Source organism: Panthera uncia, chromosome D1 (genome assembly GCF_023721935.1).
Source record: "Panthera uncia isolate 11264 chromosome D1, Puncia_PCG_1.0, whole genome shotgun sequence".
Lineage (NCBI taxonomy): Eukaryota > Metazoa > Chordata > Mammalia > Carnivora > Felidae > Panthera > Panthera uncia.
Genome location: NC_064808.1, coordinates 3943828 through 3964087, shown reverse-complemented (window position 1 = coordinate 3964087; position 20260 = coordinate 3943828). Strand labels below are relative to the sequence as shown.

The 20260-nt window shown below is 45.2% G+C and overlaps 1 protein-coding gene across 11 annotated transcripts in view; it reads right to left on the bottom strand.

Annotated features, from left to right (window-relative positions):
* CHKA (choline kinase alpha) overlaps positions 1–20260 on the bottom strand; it is a 60734-nt gene that overhangs the window by 27983 nt on the left and 12491 nt on the right. For 9 of the 11 annotated variants that reach the window (XM_049642161.1, XM_049642180.1, XM_049642171.1 and 6 more), the window contains one exon: positions 7632–7743. In XM_049642161.1, coding sequence (XP_049498118.1) covers positions 7632–7727 — 96 coding nt within the window. In that variant the 5' untranslated portion in view covers positions 7728–7743. Of the gene's footprint in view, positions 1–7631; positions 7744–20260 lie in introns of those variants that run through there. The other 2 variants (XM_049642141.1, XM_049642114.1) reach the window with 2 other exon arrangements.

The following is a 20260-nucleotide window of genomic DNA, read 5'->3' as shown; positions in this document are numbered from 1 at the left end:
GCCCAGCACGGCACAAGCTAGTTGCCAGGGGACAGCCTGGGAAAAGTGCTGAATCAGCTACATGAATGACGTCTCATCAACAGTATAATGAGCTGGAAATGCCATTTAAGAAATCAAATCATCATCAATCGTAAATACTGTTATAAGGAGGAAGTAGCCACAGAAATAAAAAGATAGAAAAAAGAGCGTTTTATAGAAACACAGAGGACAACTCTTCTTCTTACTAGCCCTTCTCCACCAAAAACCAAAACAAAAAACTACACAGAGCACTCAGCTGACTCTTTTATTTTTATTTATTTATTTTCAGCCGGCTCCTTTAAAGGTTCTGTACAAAAGAGTACGTTGGTTGTGGCCTTTTGATAACACTTTGGGACCCATAAATGAGAGACTGAGAAAGAATAATTCAGGAGCGCCTGGCTGGCTCAGCCGGTTAAGCATCTGACTCTTGGTTTTTGACTCAGGTCATGATCTCGTGGTTCGTGAGCCTGCCTGGGATTCTCTCTCTCCCTCTCTCTCTCTGCCCCTCCCCTGCTCGTGCTCTCCATCTCTCAAAATAAACATGTTTATAATACTTATGTTTTTATAAATTTATATAAATGTATATGTTTTTAAATAAATTTCTAAATATATCTATAAATGAATAAAATCTTTTAAAAAAAAATATAGCCCATGTGATTACCTACTGAGCACATACGAATTACGAGAACTTAAAGAGACAAACGATATTTAGCATTTTGTGGTCTTCTCTAGTGCATCTTCAATTGCCCTGAGAAACACTCCAAAAGAATTCCATCTTCTGACTTTGTAAAATGGGACCGGACGACTTGACGAATGTCAGTTGGAGACTAGACCCTCTAAGAAAGAGGCTCTCGGAAGGCACAAACCAGAGGACAGGCAAGGGGAAGACCGCGGAAGGCAGGCTCTTCCCAGGACCTCCTCAAAACTTACGTCTGATCCAGGGTAACCTGCTGCCCCCAGACCCCCCAGGCTTCCAAGTGCATTAGGCATAAGCACCCCAAGCGCTGACGTGTAATCCACATGCTTCCGCTTCCGGGAACAGCGCCCTCGCTTCCCCAGCCTGCAGGCGCCTCCCAAGGGCCCAGAGCTACTGCTGATCCCCCCCCACCCCCCACCCCCGCCCCATAAAGGTGTGGGGGAGGGGAGGGCACTGCCTGATAAGGACAAAGAAGAAAGTCTGTTTCTAACTCCGACCAGAATATCAACAAAGCAAGGCGTTTCCAACAGAGCAGTATGAAGGAGGAAGCAGCTAAATACTTGAAGTGAGTTTCCAAGTCGAGGCCCATGAATGTCTACAATCACCCAACCATTTTCTACTGAGGAAACAGAAGAGAGGAATTGGATTTGCCTGGGACAAAACAAAAACAAGCCCCCCCCCCCCAAGAAACAAAGGCCATAGAGCCCATACGTAACATTCTGAAATCTTCATCACTGCACTGTTCTAAGCCCAGCACAATCTGTAGCTGGTGCTACTTAACAAAAGCATTACAATTTTCTTTTTAAAAGGCATTTCTTGAACCCAAGAACTAAAAGAAAGAAATTAAAGCTGTAGAGAATGCTCCAACTTTCGGAGGACTCATACTATACCGTGAATCGGGTCTGTCACCTGGAAAGCAGACTGCTCCAGGCACGATCGCATGGGCAGCCTGCGGCAGAGAACACATAGGCACAGACAGCTAAAGTGGTACATCCCCCCCGCGTGCCCTTCAAGCCACCCAGCGCGCACATGCCTTCCCCAGGTGGGTGTGCTGCGCTCACACCGTCGCTCCAGGGACCAGAAACCCGGACTGGCTTCGTGCTATAAATCCCACACATTTAAGACCAGCAAGACAAAGACATGTTGCATATGTCAAAATTAGACACAGTAGTCCGTGATTTCTTTAGTTATCAAAAGAAGGCACCAAAGCAGGTATGGAAGGGGCTACAGAGGGTGATCTGGCAACCGTCCCTCGAGCATTAACTGAAGAAATACTCGGTGAGACCAAATGGGCACACACACTACTGGAAAAATTCACTTTGGAGAGGCAAGTCTCACCACCTTAGGGAGAAGTCAGATCACACCACAAAGTACGAGGCGGTTTTTCAGAAGCAGGGTAAAAACAAGTTAAACTCCCGATAATCCTCATATAATGAGGAAAAAATACACAGAGTTCCCGGTGTCTGGTTACTGGCGACACGTGCTCTCACAGTCTCTTGGGACCAAGCAGGGCTCTTCGTGAGGGAACGTGAGTCGCACGGTCTTTGCACGACGCAACCCTCGTTCCGGGGAGAATTGTTTGCGAGCAATTTCTCAGTGGCCAATAGTTGACTGTGAACGATCTATGGGCTGTTCCCGTGTCGGGTGTTTCCCATATTCTATTGTGGTTTAATTTCTATTTAAACTGGCATTAAGGGAAGACGACCTTCTGCTTTCTGGTTTTAAAGCAGACCGTGTCCCAGATTGCACTCTTTTGAGTCATTAACACATATCTGCGTTGTGCCTTGGTGCCTTTCATTTTATTACGGTTAGTCCTCAAACAAGCATTAATATTAGCCTTCCCTCACTCAAAGAACACACAAAAACATTTTCCCAGACAACGCTCGAGAGAGCTTTGATGTGTATCCCAGACGTTCGTGCCTGTGAGACCGTTCAAAACGGTGAGGCCAAATCTCTCCATTCATGCACAGAAGGAACTGGCTCCACGCAGAGTCGCTGTTCTGACCGAGGAAGGGACAAAGCAGTCCCCTGAGACTTCTGCCCACTGGTACAGGTGACACTGAATGAACAATACGTACTGACATTTGTGTCTTCCACAATTCATGATAAATAAGCAAACGGGTTATTTGTAATCAGCCAAACTTGCTGATTTGAAAAGGCCGCTGCTGGACGTTGCAGGGCTCATGTTCCTTCCCAGTGTCAGAAAGGAAAAAAACCAAGTTACATTTATAGCCTGTGTCATCGTTTCAAGCTCCTTCTAGCAGTTACATCTCTTCCCACAATGGCAGCGGCTGAACTGGTACTTCTGCCCAGCTTCTGTTAAACTATCCCACTTTGCTTCGGGGTAATTTTACACTGGAATCCGGTTTTCACCGTCTGTGCCACTGAGGAGACCGCCCCATTGAAGTGAAAGCTAGGCCGTGCGAAACAGACCCTGAATTATATCGATTACATTGACAGGTGCTGTTTTAAGACCAGACCGATACTTTTATGCTCACAGTGTCTACGTTACAGAAACAGGGGCTGGGGGAGAACGATGTCTGGGGACGGAAACTGTAGGCTTTGTGCCGCCTGAACCCCCATGAGCTGCACCAAAGAGCAGTCGTGGCGCTGCTAGGATCTTAGACGTTCTGCAGCCCCAAGATGAAGAAAAATGGAAAAGCTGAGCAACATCAAATTATTTTAAGCCGGGTCACTTGCAAATAATAGTAAGTGTAAATCAAAGAAATACTTCTACTTAATATTTGATTCTCAGAGGTAAAAAAACTCAAAAGTGTAAAAGGAGAAGGAGAAAGGGAAGGAAGGGACACACTCAACTCACCTGGCCCAGGGTTTCATTAAACAAAAAAGGACAGTCTGAGAAAACACACGGGACCATCATCACCTGTGGCTGTCAGTGAACGATGCGGAAGGAAGGAGCTTATTCCAACCCACCTCCAAGGATGCCGCAACTGTGTTTACGGCCGACCTCAGGGGTCCCGGATTATTTGCACACTGCACGTCCACGCACAGGCACGCGTGTGCTCTCCCCGCAGGCAGAGTACAGACGGGGAGAGGGTGACATTTGAGTTGTATGACATTTCTGTCTTTAATCGCTACATTTATGAGAGGAATGGCATTTGTTATTCAGGCGGGCTCGAGATTTGCTCAGCCACGTCTCTTCATCGATGCAAATCCTGACAGATCACTGTCAACGCTGGCAACTGCTTTGTCGGGGTGGGAACGGGAACCTCCTGGTAGACTCTACCTAACTGTCCTTCCACGACAGGGCCAGGTTCTTTCTGAAAAGCTGATCGGCGATAGGACTGAACCCACGCCCCAGCAACAAAATAAATAGAGATACTTCACATCTGAGCTGAAAATACTGGAAAAGGTATTTAAGTTTGTGGTGAAGTCCCTGGCACAGCGTGGTGACAGCTCAGCTTCTGCGGCCCCGGGACCCAGCACCTGCTGCCTGGTTCGTGTCCCCCGGGCTCGAGCTCTGTCCCTACCCCCTTCTCTCTTGGGCAGTCGTTTCTCAGAGCCCCGGATTTGGTTCCCCCTGTTGTCAAGGTATTCAAATGACCAACACTTTAACAGTGGCCATTAATGTCTAAAATTCCACTGGCAACCAGTGCCCCCGCCAAAACCTGGGTTTCGGGAACCAAAAATATTTATATTTGAGGCTGTAGGTTTCATATTTTTAGTAAGCTTGAACTTCAACCAAAAAAGTGTCCCTGAAGTAAGGACTCAACCAAACGAGTATTTATGCTAAAAATGGGTTCTCTCCTATAATGCAAAGGAACAGCGTTTTTTCCAACAAAAATGAGATTACTGTCTAATAAGTCAATCGTGAGACTGTAAACACACGTTTGCTGTCCAGTCAGTAAGCTGCTCACCTCCAGGTACAGCTTCTGCCCTGCATGGCGGATGCACCTTCAGGAACGGCAACTGGCATTTGCTGATAAGCATCATTAAGAAGCTAAATGTAGGGTGTTCCCCAGAAATTAGAATTATATGCAAAACATACTCCATTCTGTTAGTTTGGTAAGGATTAATTCCACTTTGAGTAGCTTTATTCTATTTATTTTGAGTTACCTAAGAGGTTTTTTATTTGTTTTTGTAAAAATGAATAGGAAAATAGAATTGTTAAAACAAATTCTATTTCCAGGGGTGCCTGGGTGGCTCTGTTGGTTGGGTGCCCGACTTCAGCTCAGATTATGATCTCACAGTTGGTGGGTTGGAGCCTCGCCTAGGGCTCTGTGCGAACAGCTCGGAACCTGGGGCCTGCTTCGGGTCCTCTGTCCCACTCTCTCTCTCTGCCCTTCCCCTGCTCACCTGCTCTCTCTCGCTCTCTCTCAAAAATAAACAAACATTAAAAAAAATATCTATTTCCAGACATTTCTATTGCATTTAAGTACTGTAAGGCAGTAATTCTACACTGCCAAAATTTCAAACAGGACAAAATATTAACTACTGATAGTGAATCTTTATTAGGGGGAAGAGACAACTGCTCAGTTCCAGGCTGTGCTGTCGGTGGCTTCTACTAAGTTACCCATCAGATAACACAGCACATTCTAGAGCTGCGCTGTCCAACATGGTAGCCACAGCTAGGCGTGACCACTGTAATTTCAATTAATTAAAATTTAAAATTCCAAGCCTTGGTCACACTTGCCACATTTTCACATGTTTGGTAGCCACGTGCGACCAGTGACCAGCAACCTAAACGGCACAGATCCCGAGCACTTCCCTCGCCCCCGTCACCGAACTGCGGCTCCAGACAGAGCACAGAGCCTGGCAACTGGCTTAGCCCAGCACCTGGAAGAGTGCATCGCACACGTTTAAAACACCCTTATTTAAGTTATAAATACAAATAAAAGCCTCATAAAGCAGATTTAAACAATAGCCTATATCATACACAATTCCAGCAGCTGGTTACTAAAGTATTTTAGGGGCACCTGGGTGGCTCAGTCAGTTAAGCATCCAACTCTTGATTTCGGCTCAGGTCATGATCTCACAGCTCATGGGATCAAGCCGTGAACAGTCATGCTGTTAGTGTGGAGCCTGCCTGGGATTCTCTCTTTCCCTCTCTCTCTCTCTGCCCCTCACCCACTTCTTCTCTCTCTCTCAAAGCAAACATTTAAAAATATATATATATGTACATATGTAATATACATATATATATATATTTTTAAGTATTTTAAAAGTGCAGCTTGGGGCGCCTGGGTGGCTCAGTCGGTTGAGCGTCCGACTTCGGCTCAGGTCACGATCTCGCAGTCCGTGAGTTCGAGCCCCGCGTCGGGCTCTGGGCTGATGGCTCAGAGCCCGGAGCCTGCTTCCGATTCTGTGTCTCCCTCTCTCTCTGCCCCTCCCCCGTTCATGCTCTGTCTCTGTCTCAAAAATAAATAAAAAAAAAATTAAAAAAAAAAGTGCAGCTTAAATGAAACCACACAAATAAACAGAAATGGGACATAATGGTTAGAAAATGTGAAAGTCCCCCAAAGAAAAAATGGCTACAGATTGATTTCTTTAAAAGTACCAAAAGGGGGGCACCTGGGTGGCTCAGTCGGTTGAACATCTGACTTCAGCTCAGGTCATGATCTTGTGGCTTGTGAGTTTAAGCCCCACGTTGGGCTCTGTGCTGACAGCTCAGAGCCTGGAGCCTGCTTCGGATTCTGTGTCTCCCTCTCTCTCTGCCCTTCCCCGCTCATGCTCTCTCTCTCTCAAAAATAAACAAAAATTAAGAAAAAACAATAAAATAAATAAAAGTACCAAAAGGACATCAACTGGGTTTTTCAAAAACTGTGCTTTGAAAGTACAACTTGATGAAATGAAAAACTCAGCTGGGTGGTCAACATTAGAACCCTGCTGCCTGTGTACTGTCAGTAAGGGGCCAGGGTCAGCTGTGTGCTCCATCACAAAGAGGCCTCAGATCTCCTTGGGTGAACACACACAACTTGAACATATCATCTGGCTTCCAACTGTCAGATCCTCAGCACTGCACAGCTTGAAAACGCCGAGGAAAAACTATCCAACGAAAAGGCTCGGTCACGTTATGACACAGAGTACCGATTTTAACTATAATATTTCTGAACGTTACAACCAAATTATTGTAGGCATGGACATAATCTGCTTATCAGATTGAATTGAGACTAGTCTCTTAAAACAATGAGAAAATTATTCCCTGTTTTATGATGATCAAAATAGGCCCTTTCAAAGAAAATTTAAATGGATATCAAAATTCTACCACAGAAATATAGCAAATGAACATCTGTGTGTATGGTCAGTAAAATGGTAAATTCAGAGTATAAATAGTAAAAAAAAAAAAAAAAAAAAAAGCCAGACATTTGGCATCTCCTATAATCGGTTAAGACGATTCAAAAAATAAAGCACTTTAATTGAAAGTTAGATTCAATTTAGTAATATAAAAATTTAGGAAGATTATGAGTCTAACCAATTCAAAGTTTCAAAAAAAATCTCGATGGGAGGTAGTTAATAAATAGAGCTCCACTGAGATCATACTTTGTCCACTGGAACTCCCTTGTACCCGTAAAACCTTTTGGATATGTAATTTAAAACAATACCTTTTCCACATTAGAATTTTACAACCCAGGTCTCAGCTAAAAATTTCAATGTGTGGAAAATCCAAGCATCATAACCACTACTAAAGATTTAACCAACATCATATTTCTTCTGGATATGAAGCTGAGAATATTTGTACTAGCATACTAATGAATTATAAGCAAAAACAGGAATTCAGAACATAACAGGATATAAGCAAAAAACCCAGTTGTGCAGCCGAATTAAAATAAAAGCAGTATGTAAAAAACAGTTTTAATACCATTCAAGTATTTAAAATCTCTTTCCAGGTAATTCAAGAGAGAGGATGAAAACTGTTCACAGGGCCCTCCCGACCCCACACAGCCGACAAACTCACCATCTTTAAAATCGCCCCGTACAGCCGCAGGAGCACTTTCCGAGGCTCGTCACCAATGGTGGCCACGGTGTCAGGTAAGGAGCACTGGAACAGCATGTTACTGAGGCCACCTCTGTTGGAAGTAAGAGGACAGTAAGCATCAGTATTTTCAAGGTCAGCTAAACCTTCTTGGGCAACTATGGATGAGAAATCGGGGTCCCACGGGAACGGTTCTCATCGAAGTCTCCATCAGCTCTTAGGATACACGCGATACCAATGACAGGCTCCACGGTTTTTAGACCAATTCAGTCATATTAAAAACAGGCAAATTCCCAACGTATTCTTCTTAGATTAGCGCTGGGGGGGAGTTTTGTCTAAACTGCATGTGTGCGCCTGCACACGGTCGGTGCCTCTAGGGAATGACCTGGATGGAAGAGAACCCCCTGCAGCACTGGGAATAGAGGAAATCCCAGATGTTCTCTCAGGCCCATGTTCTTCCATGATCCAAAATTTCCATTATATTCCCACAACGAGCAGGTTAAAATCTCGGGGCAATACTTAAACCATCTCCCCCAGGACCTTCCACTGGAAGTACATGTAGTTTCATGTTCTTAAAAATCCCTCAACCGGGGGTACCCCGGGGGTGTCAGTCGGTTGAGTGTCTAACTCTTGACTCCGGCTCAGGTCATGATCTCACAGTTTGTGAGTTCCAGCCCCGCATCGGGCTCTGTGCTGACAGCTTGGAGCCTGGAGCCTGGAGCCTGCTTCGGATTCTGTGTCTCCTTCTCTCTCTGCCCCTCTCCTGCTCGCGTTCTGTCTCTGTCTCTCTCTCTCTCTCTCTCACAAAAATAAACATTAAAAAAAAATTTTTTTTTTTTGATTCGCAACGTAACTGGTCCTTGGAGCACTCAGTGGAAATGGGACTTCTCAGTACCCTGAAACTTGCACTCTATGAGAGAGACAAGAAACAAGTCACAGGGGTCATTTAAAACAGGAAAGGAACTGCCTTTGGGACAACGCACCTGCCCAGGTTGGACATGATCAGGTACAGAAGCAGAAGGTTAGCGAACGGAGGAATCGAGCTCAATGAAGGAATACGAAATACAAGAAGCAACCCATCTGCAGCAGACTTCAGAGTCCCTCAGCCCTAGTTTTATCCACCTGGCAAATCTTAAGGAGCCATTCCGTAAGTACAGCCCTCTGCCGGGAGCCAGGGTAACATAAACCTCGACTGTGTTCTGGGCCTCGCCCTCAAGAAACATCCCCTCTGGCGAAGGAAGCAGACATAAAACTGTCCGAATTCAAAGTCACAGGGCAGTGCGGGAGGCTACATGCTGCAGCAACGTCCACACCTGCCTCGCAGAGGCTGCGGTATCTCGTGGCAGTAGGTGCAACTCTAGGAGGAAAAGTGACCAGCAGACCGAACCACAGTTTCTAGAAGGATATCTCCTGGTCACAGGAGTCCCCAGCTCTCTCCCTGCTCCATCCATAAAAAGCCCAGTCAAGCTACGCTCCCCAAGTGAGGCCAGAACACAAACCTAATTTACACCGTCATGTGCACAATTACACAGGTATCACGAGCACACAATGACCGGGGCCGCCAAGAGCTACAAGATACGGACCAGGAGGCCGTGTGGGGCGGAAAGAGAACGGGGAGAAATTTTCATCTGGGGGTTCGTGTTGGCAGATTGACGTTAACTAGCAATTTCGGAATTTCAGCTGTGGCATTCTCCTCCCTTTCCTCGGTAAGCAAAGCCAGATTTTAGGCAGGCAGCAACGCGCCCGCCACGAAGACCGCATTTACCAGCTGCCTTTACAGGTACGTGTGCCCATGCGACCGGGTGCTGACAAATACAGCATAAGAGGAGGTGTTTGTGCGACTTGTGGAGGTCAACTTAAAACACACGCACGGGCCTTGCCCCTTTCTCCCCGTCCTTTCTCCTGCCGTCTGACACGGGAGACGGTGGCGTGTCAAGTGGTAACTAAGCTCTGGCCTCTGAGTCCATATCCACCCTGCAGTTCTCCATTGTGGTGCCGGGCTGGGGCTCCACCGGTTACAAATCTCCTTTGCCAGCTGCTCCCAGTTAGGTCCGGCCAGCGGGGGTCCTGCAGGGAGGCAGGAAGGCAGGAGGAGGGAGATGTTGCGTCTGCCGGCTCTTCTTCTCCGAGCGCGGCGGGAGCAACAGCGGAAGCCCCGCTGCTTTCGCCAACACCGGCATCACCCAGGGTACCAGCTCGCAGGCCTGGGCCCCGGCTCCGGGCGGGGGGCCCTGCAAGTTCTCAGATCCAGTAGCAGCCCAGCAGCGCCCTCTCCACGGGGGGCTGGGGGTTCCAGCCCCAGGGTCTCATAACCTCAACCTCTTCCTTCTGTCCCTCAGCCCAGGGAAGGGGCTGCTTCCTGCGGTTCTGTGTGCCACTGGGTCCCATTTTTGCTTTTTGCGTTCTCCGATACCTGTTCAGCCGATTCCCAATTCCCTATATTAAATTCTCTATGTTGAAATGTCTAGTGTTGTTTCCGCTTTTCTTGCCGGGATCTCGCCAGGCACATACAGCCAGAGCTTCAGCGGTTTCTTGGATCACGTCCTAGGACTGGCAGAGTAGTTAGCTGCAAGGAACCCGCATCCCCATCAAGCCCACGGAGCTGCCACACCTGCCCAGCCTGTCCACCCTTGTGTCCCTTTACACAAAAGGGAAAAAAATCTCTGTGTTAAGTCATTGTTACTCTGGGGTTTTCCGTTAGAAGCGGCTAAACCTAGTACCAACCGATCCAGCTGGTCACACATCCACTTAATCGTGTTCTCCCCATCTGGAAACTCCTTACTCTGCTAAAAACTACCTCCTTACGGTTTAAGACCAAGTTCAAAGCCCAACCTCCTCAAGAAGCTTTCCCCATCTTCCATGCTAGCTCCTTGAAGGCAGGGGGAATATCTCTCTTCAATACTCAAGGCTAGTGACCCCCAATGGTCAGTGCTCAATAAAGCTTCTCTGAAGATGACAATAACCAACAGCACTCTTGTCCCACTGAGTGTCTCTTCTCCAATTCCCTCCTGTCATGTTCACTGTCCTACTAGGTCTAGTGGGTTAGGCGTGGCTCCCTGACTAATGAGACCGTAGGCCCCCTAAGAGACAGTCCCGGGAGAAGGCATCATGCTGCAAGAAAGACCACTGGCTTCAGAGCCAGGGCTTCAAATCCCAGTTCTGCCGCTTACTGTGGCAGCTGTGTGGTCTTGGGCACCTCGCTAAATCTCTCTGAGCCTCAGACTCACCCCTCTGGAAAAGACTTGCACTTTCTTTAGTCATTTTAAGAGCTCCATGGGGCACCTGGGTGGCTCAGTTGGTGAAGCGTCTGACTCTTGATTTTGGCTCAGGTCATGATCTCATAGTTTGTGAGTTCAAGCCCCACACTGGGTTCCATGTTGACAGTGTGGAGCCTGCTGGAGATTCTCTTTCTCCCTCTCTCTACCCCTTCCCCACGTGCTTTCTCTCTCAAAATAAATACACTTAAAAAAAAGAGAGAGAGAGAGAGAGAGCGCTTCTTGGGCTGCAGCGTTCAACAGGTGAGCTCAGTTCACTCTCCCTGCAGTCCGGCAGGGTGGATGCTGATCTTGCCGCCCATTCATAGATGGGGAGACCAAACAGAGTGGGGGAGCACCAGGTGTCATGCTAAGCACATAGTAGGTGCTGTGCCAGCCACACAATCCCAAGAGCCTTACATCAGGATGAATCTGTACAAACTTGCATAAAACAAAGGTCTTTGTTTCCTGTGGCTGCCGTAACATACGACCACACACTTCATGGCTTAAAACAACACAAACTTATCTTACAGTTCTGGAGTTCAGATGCCAGGAAATAGGTCTTATGTGGCTAAAATCAAGATGTCGGCAGGGCTGAATATCAAAGGGATATACCACATTCCACGAAACACATACAAAATGACTAAAAACAGATTGAGCTAGTTGAATTTCAAAGGACAGTGTTGGGCGGGGGGGGGGGGGGGGGGGAGAGGAACTGGATGTATAACCCGGGGACAGAGTTTCAGACCAGGAAGACGAAAGTGTTCCTGGGATGGATAGTGGCGACGGCTGCACGACAGTGCAAGCATCCTTAATTCCACCGACCTGCACACTTGAAAATGGTTAAAAGGAGTAAATTTCACGCTGTGTATATACTTCACCACAATGTTTTATCTTTTTAAAGCTTCTTCAATTTCTCCGTCCAACATGGGGCTCAAACTCACAACCCCGAGGTCAAGAGTTGCCCGCTCTTCCAACTGAGCCAGCCAGGCGCCCCTCACAATGTTCTTAAAAACGAATGAAGTATTGACACCTGCTACGACATACATGAATCTCAAACACATTATGCTCAGTGAAGGGTGCCTGGGTAGTTCAGTTGGTTGAGCGTCCGACTTCAGCTCAGGCCATAATCTAGCAGTTCATGAGTTCGAGCCCCGCACTGGGCTCTGTGCTGACGACTCGGAGCCTGGAGTCTGCTTTGGATTCTGTGTCTCCCTCTCTCTCTGCCCCTCCCTGGCTCTCACTCTCTCTCTCAAAAATAAACATTTGAAAAAAAACCATTATGCTAGGTGAAAGAAACCAGTCACATATTATGTGATTCCATTCATACAAAATGTCCAGAACCAGGAAATTTATAGACAAAAAGTAGATCCGTGAGTGCCTAGGGCTGAAGGGGCCAGCGTTTCCTTCCAAGATGATGGAAAATGTTCTAAAATTGGCTGTGGGAGGGGCACCTGGGTGGCTCAGTCAGTTGAGCATCTGACTTCGGCTCAAGTCATGATCTCACAGTTCATGAGTTCAAGCCCCACATTAGGCACACTGCTGTCGGCAGAGAGCCCGCTTCAGATCCTCTGTCCCTCTCTCCCTGCGCCCCACAAGGCCCCCTTTCCGGACCCTCTCCCCCCCCCCCCCGCCCCCCCCCCCCCCCCGCCCTGCTTGCAGTCTCTCAAAAGTGAATAAGACATTTTTTTAAAAGGTAGCTATTTTTACAAAGGACTATGGGATGACGGTTGCCCATACCTGCGAATATGCCAACCGATACATATGCTTTGAATGGGTGAATTGCATGGTATGTGAACTGTATGTCAATAAAGCACTTTTTGGAAAAGAAAAATGGCTTTTTTCCTATGGAATGATTTTCCCCTAACCAATTAAAAACTTGAATGTGTTTCTACAGAAACAATATTTCCCACATGTAAACAAAAGTCATATTTAAGAACTTTTTCAGTATCTTATTTAACAGAAAACAATCATGAGTACCTAGGAATCTTCACAAGAATAAAGACCTCTTTTCCCAAAAAGGCAAATCAGTTGCCACCCCAGTGAGGGAAGAAGACAGACCAGGGGAACCCAAGGCTCGGACTTCCCCCAAGTGAACCTTGAAGCACACGGAAAGGTGTGGAGAGGATTGAGGGAGCCTTGACCTTTCTTCTCAACTCAGGGCAACGCCTCTAATGGGCAGCTTATCAGAACCGCCCAGCCACACAGGCTCCTGGCTACCAGGCGAGAGAACAGGCATTCCATCAGTTAAAAGCCCTCGTTTTCCTTCCTGTCACACACTCTCGAGACTTCAGTCAACAGCGGGAGCAAACAGATGAGCTACTGTTCTAAACTGTGTGACTCATTTCAAAGTTTAATCCCGTACTCCTAGAGGAGGCAGGCCAGCCAGCTGGGCCAGAAACAAGCCCACAACCTGGAAACCCTTCATCTCCTGAATTATCTGTAGCCCCTGTTGCTCAATAGGCTGTAGCGGGAGGAAGTAAACCGTTGGTTATTTTGTAGTGACTAGCAAGATAAAGGAAACAAGGTCATTACCACGGATGACCCAAACCGGGAGAAACCACGTAGACAAAAACCCAGTTACCAACGGAGCCAAACAACACGACAAGGAACAAGAAGATATGTTGGGAAGATATGCCCTAGACATGGTAGCAAGACCACAACAGCCCAATGACCGTATAATTTGTCGAGATATTCTCCAAAGTAAAATCCCAGAAACTCTCCAGGCTTCAAACAAGTGGCAGAACAGCTCTCTGAGAAACGTACGTGTCATAGTCAAACTCTGGGGACACTCAAGTAAGCAAAAATATCAACTCAAACAAAACGAACACATTCATTTCGCAGTCGACACATGGAAGCGACCCACAGCAGGTAGCAACCTGGACGGCGCCGCTGGCGGGCACCCTCACCAGGCCGCGTGCCCGTAACCCATCCCGCGCGCAGGCCTCTAACACAGAGCCAACGGACCAACGGGTGGAACAAAGTGCTTAAATCAGACATGAAAATAACCATCTCAATTTCTCTTGATATACAGCTAATCAAGAAACAACCCACAACGAAGAACAGCGACTTCTCTAATGGCAGCACACGTGGAAACACAAAGGATAGAAAAGCCACGCAGTAACAAAGCAAAGAAACCCCCACCAAGCTGAAGCCCGATGGCTAAGGGGTTTCTGTGCTAAAGAAAGTAGTTTGTGAAAACAAAGCCACACAGCAGCCCCTTGTGCTGCTTCCATCACACTGGCTCTGAAGGTCGACCTCCCCACCACAAGCAATAAAGAACTCAGGTGACCTGGGCATGTTTTTAAAGACGCAGGTTTTATCAGTGTTACCGGACCAGCTAAAGGAGCCTGCTTACGGCGCGCAGTAAATTGTGTGCCTTTCGGATTTCAGAATTCGTGTTCCAAAAAATCTTGTTAATACGGATCTTAAAGACTCCCAAAATAAGAAATATAACAAGTTACCCAAAGTCTATCACTCGAACATGACGACTTTGAACATTCTGGGTTGTTGTTTTGTTTTTTAAGTAGGCTCCATGCCCAACATGGGGCATGAACTCAGGATCCTGAGATCAAGAGTCACATGCTCTATCCACCGAGCCAGCCAGGTGCCCCTACACGTTCTGGGTTTTTTATTTGCCATTTTCCTAAGCTCCTCTTTTCCTACTTCTTTCTTGTTATTAAAATTAGGACCACACTCTAATGTTCCTTTTCCATTTATATTACGAACATTTTCCATCAATTCATCATTAAAAACACAATTTTTAATCATGCATACAATTTCATCTTAAAGACCGAGCATGGTTTATTTAGCCAAGGGCGGACTGCTGGAGACGGCGGGCTTCTACGTAACTGTTTACTTCTATTCATAACTCTATAGTATGGACACCTGTACATCAACCTTTCTGCACAATCTGACGAGACCCTTTAGTTACAGCTGGTTTTTCTGGGTCAAAGGACACTAACATCTTAAAATTCTTGCTGCCCATTGCCAAAGTATCCTACGTATAAGCCACTCACTCGTCCTCGCCTGTTAGCACATCACAACTCCTGCCTCACAGTCTTGACTGACTTATCAATGAAAAATTGATATATCAAAATATTACTTTCTAGAAACATCAATTTGCTAGCGAGAACTTATTTTTTTAAGGCTACAATATACATGAAGTTAACAAAGGCTACGAAAAATTTTAAAGTTAAAAAACTTGCACAGGAAATATTTGTAGGTACATCAATACAGACCAAAAAAGTTATTAAATAAACTATAAAACATGCTGAGAGCCAGCAGCTTTATTTAAATGACTTCTTGGCAACAAGCATCAATGATTTTCCCCCAAACTCATAAATGTCAACTCATTACTGTCCCCAGAAAGCCATAAAATTAATTGCACTAACCACTGTGAGGAGAAGAGAAAATCAGAAAATGTAAACTAGCAGTTAACCTAAAAATTTAGTTGACTCAGAAATGGGTCAAAGATACTATGTCACAGTAGGCAACATACTAATCAACAATTGCTTTTTTTTATCAACAATTATTAAAAAGAGCCTTGAGAAGCCCTACAAAACCATTTCAAAACAGAAACCACTCCATGTAACGCTAACATCTGGTATCTGATGCTACGCGCTCTCAAAGTTCCTTATGGCAAAAAACATCAACCATGCCTTCTTGGCATGAGAGGTCTTCCCGCCATAGAAGCCTACATGGCAACAGGTTCCATGTAGTCAGATACGAACCACAATATCCCCAAACACACAGGATTACTAATTCTCCTACATGTCAGCTATTCTATTACAACTCCACCTACCACAAAAAATACTCTAATGCTTGGGGCGCCTGGGTGGCTCAGTTGGTTAAGCGTCCAACTTCGGCTCAGGTCATGATCTCACAGTTTGTGGGTTCAAGCCCTGCGTCGGGCTCTGTGCTGATGGCTCGGAGCCTGGAGCCTGCTTCGGATTCTGTGTCTCCCTCTCTCTCTGCCCCTCCCCTGCTCGTGCTCTGTCTCTCTCTGTCTCAAAAATAAATAAAACATTTAAAAAAAATTTTTTTTTAATACTCTAATGCTTTAGCACTTAAACCACACAGGTTATATAAGATTTCAATTATAAAGACCTGATCTTTAGATCACGATCTTATTTCAGGATGAAACAAAGAGAATTTTAACACCAATTCAGAATGATGGTTATTTCTGGGCAAAGGAAGGAACCTGAGGCCAATTAAGCAGAGTGTTCCAATTTGATAAAGTTCCTCTACTTTTGAATTCTTTACTACTTTCTAAATGTTTGTAATTTTTAATTAAGAGCTTATGTCACATACTTCATGGCATCTAATACACAATCAACAGCATACACTGTAACAAACTCTTCTCAAAAAATCAGTTGGCAATTTAGGGTATATATAAAACCGAGACCGTAGGTAGCAGGAAAACATGGTGCTGGTAAAGATCACAACGGGTCAAAGCAACAACAATCTTGGGTATCCTCTCAATCACAATGGAGAATATCTGTTGGGGTCTATGGAGATTCTCTTTGACAGAGGCTTCAAAAGATCAGTGACATCTTCAAAAGGTTAAATATCAAGTCACCACCTGACCCAGCCATTCCACTCCTAAGACACATAAACCCAAAAGAACTGAAAACATATGTCCTCACAAAAACTGTACGCGATGTCCCCAATAGCCAAAAAATGGAAAAACTCAAATGTCTACCCACTGATGAATGAATAAACGAGCTGTGGAATATCATGCAACAGAATACTGTTCAACCACAAAAAGGAACAAAGTACTGATACATGCTACAACATGAACAAACACTGAAAACATTATACTAAGTGAAAGAAACGGTCACAAAGTCCACACATGTTGTAGGACCCTACCTGTCCATAAGATGTTAAATAGATTAGTGGTCGTCAGGAGCTAAGAAGGGGAGCATGGAGAGAGACTGCTATAATGGTACAGGATTTATTTCTGGGGTGATGAAAATGTTCTGAAAAGACAGTGGTGACTGAACCCTTTAAAAATACTAAAAACCACTGAACTGTGCAATTTAAAAGGGTGCACTTTATGGTATCCTAATAAAGCTGTTATTTTTCTCTTTAAGCCAGTGATAACCGACTTGCCTTAAGTAGTTCACTGTGGACTGAACATTCATGGATTTATCTGAACCATCCTCTTAATATTAAACTTCGGTGTCTTAACTACGGCCACCATCATTTGGTTAAAATCTGCTCCCAACGACTGAACACTTCCAGTGGAACTGGAAGACCCTAAGAGCAATCAAGCTCTGGTTTTCGGATCTGGAAAAAGAAACATCAGTAAGAGCTGCAGAATGAGAAAGTTACCCAGTTTCCGGAAACCTCTCCACGGCTGTTCTGAGTCCCAGCTTCACGTGTCCATTCTTACTCTTGCCCCACCACTGCCACCAGGGGTCCTTTCCTCTCTGGTCCTGGCCAGATACTTCTTTTCTCCTCCCCACAGATCTTTTTTGCCACTTTTCCTTCCTCCCTTCAAGTCTGAGGCCAGTAGGAGAGGACTCTCACACAGACACAGAACCCAGCACCTTCTCTTCTCCCCCTCTCCCACTGCCAGGGTTCCACCGTCCTGGCACCCAGGACACTGTAAAAACAGTCAAGAGAAACATTCCAGAATAAAGTCCAGGGAATGGAAGTTTGCTAACACCCACCACTCCTGCCCTTTGCCCTCCTCCTACAGACTCCCATGCTGTCCACACTCTCCTGGCTTTTCAAAGTCTTCAACTTCTGCCTTAGTAGCTATGGCCGTCTCCCCCCGAGGGGGCTTCCGCAGCACATCATCCTGAATTCCGCCACTGAGCCAGCTGGCCAAATGCAAAGGCAGGAAAAGGAAGAGAGTCAGACAGGAAGACTCAGAAAAGATGGCATTTTCAATAGCACATGGGCAGGGAAAAGTCAAACTACAACCATTACTTTAGGCATGAGTTGCCTGCCCACTGATCATACACACGCCCTGCAGAACCCTAGGCTTCTTTATTCACAGTCCACAAATGGACGAAGGGCCACCCATACACCAGATCTGTCTGCAGTTTTCATTAGTGACGTGGGGTCCCTGAAAAGGGTCAGAGACACCTGCAAGATTCTTGGGCTTCCCCACATGCCCCTGCTCTCAATGTACACAAATGTCACCTGGTCCCGGACTGTCACAGGATGTGTGCCCGCACAGGTCTCTAACACTCAGGCGTATCTGATTGGATGTGAGGGTGGCAGTATCTTTTGGTTATTACCGATCTCAAACACAGGACTGAGCAACACACTCACGGTCATCCGGAGTCCTTGGATACCTGCGCACATACCTGACAAGCAACGGGTGCTGTCATACGGAGCGACTGATCACAAAAAAGCTGGGCAATAACAGGGACAGGAGAACATAACCTCCTGCCAAAACTGAAGCGCGTATCTGAGTGAATATTAGAAAGAACCATCACAGTGTGTGGGAACTGCAATGGGAAGGAGACTAGAAGATCAGACAGGAGGCCGATTATTCACACCATTAATTAACACTTTCACTTCCAGCAAACTACTCAACCTCTCTGGGACCCCGGGGCTAAGAACACCTCTCTCCTAGGACCGCTACCCAGATTAACTGAGATGAATGTGATCAATATAGTATCTGGCAATAGTAGGCACTTCATACATGCAATCTTTTTATTAGAGTGATTACCTTAGAAAACAGAAGCTCTGGTATTTGAACTATCATGAAAATATCACAATAATATTTAAGTTAAAATATATCATGTCCCTACTTAAAAGAATAAGACAGCTCAATAAATACCAATATAAAACGATCTCTGAGATATAGTGCTGCTCTCAGCACACACAAAAAAGGTGATCTATTGTAAGTTCACATTTTTTTTTATTGTAAGTTTTAAAGAGGAGGAGGAGGCTACATATTCGTAGCCCCCTGCACACTGCCTGGCCCAGAGCAGCTCTCAATATTTGTTGAAAGAATGAGTACACCCGAATATACTAACACATGCGAAGCATCTCTCTGGAAGAATGTTTAAGAACCTAAGAACGTTGCTTGCCTCTAGAGAGGAGCACTGGGGCCAGAGGTGACAGAAAGAATTACGGCACACCCCTTCATGTCTGAATTTGAAAACCAGTACGCAGATTACCTACTCAAAAAAAAATTTTTTTTAACAACATGAACAAAAATAACCCTTGTTCTTTCCCATTGTCTTCTGCAATCACTTCACAAAGAAAAGGAATGCTCAGGGAGGGAGCTAGCCCACTTGATTGAACTTCCTGGTTCATCGTCAAGTAGGTACAAAGAAGTATCATCCTAACCACAAGACAATTACAGGTTAACGGAACATTCTTGTTGAAAATCTAAAATTCCTTCATACCTCCCTCCATTCCTGCCTTAAATATAACTTGCAAATATGATGTAGCTATTAATGATCTGAGCCCCTTGCTGATCTAAACATGAAATATCACTGCAGAACTAGAGAGGCAAGAACAACAAGGGAACTCAGACCTGAGTGGCTTCCAAAGCACAACAGGGAATGTTTTTAACTCTTAGATAATCTTGCATCTTCTTACTTTTACATTTTCTTTTAAAAGAATGAGATAAACAAGTCACCGAAATGAAAAGTACAGCAGAGAATACAGAGTCAATAATATTATAATAACATTTTTTAGTGACAGATGGAGACCACACCTATCATGGTGAGCACTGAATAATGTGCACAATTGTTGAATCTTATGTTGTACACCTGAAACTAATATAACCCTGTATGTTAATTATACTTCAATAAAAAACAAAACTTTCTCATAAAAGAAAAGAGTATTAAAGCAGAAGAACCCAGAGATACCATTTAAACCATAACTTCTCAAACTCTCCCATCAAAGTGTTTCGAATGCCAGGTAAGAAACACGTTTGCTTTCTCCTAAGTGCAAACTTTTATATACATATCCAGGCAGCATTTTCTCTTCTGCTCCAAAATATACCATTTTTCTGTTTTAACAAACACAGCTGGTCAATGCAAACTACTCTCTGAATCTGTTAATACAATTAGCTTTCTGGGGAGATTTATAAGATTACACGGTGGCCGGAGTACTAACATAGGTATTCTAGTTTGATAAGCACAAATCTAACCCTTTACTTGATTTTATGGACAAGAGAGTAGTTAAAAAAAAAAAAAAAAAGAATAAGGAAAATTTTCAGTAAATTGGGCCCCAGCTCATCGAGCTTTTACTGCAAACTTCGTGCCTCAAGTCACATAACAGATAATATTCTGGGTGCTTTTCAGGATTGTTATGCCCAGGCCTCCTTTTCAGCCCTGCATTTCCTGATGGCCTTTAACACAGCCTAAATGTTTTTTATCC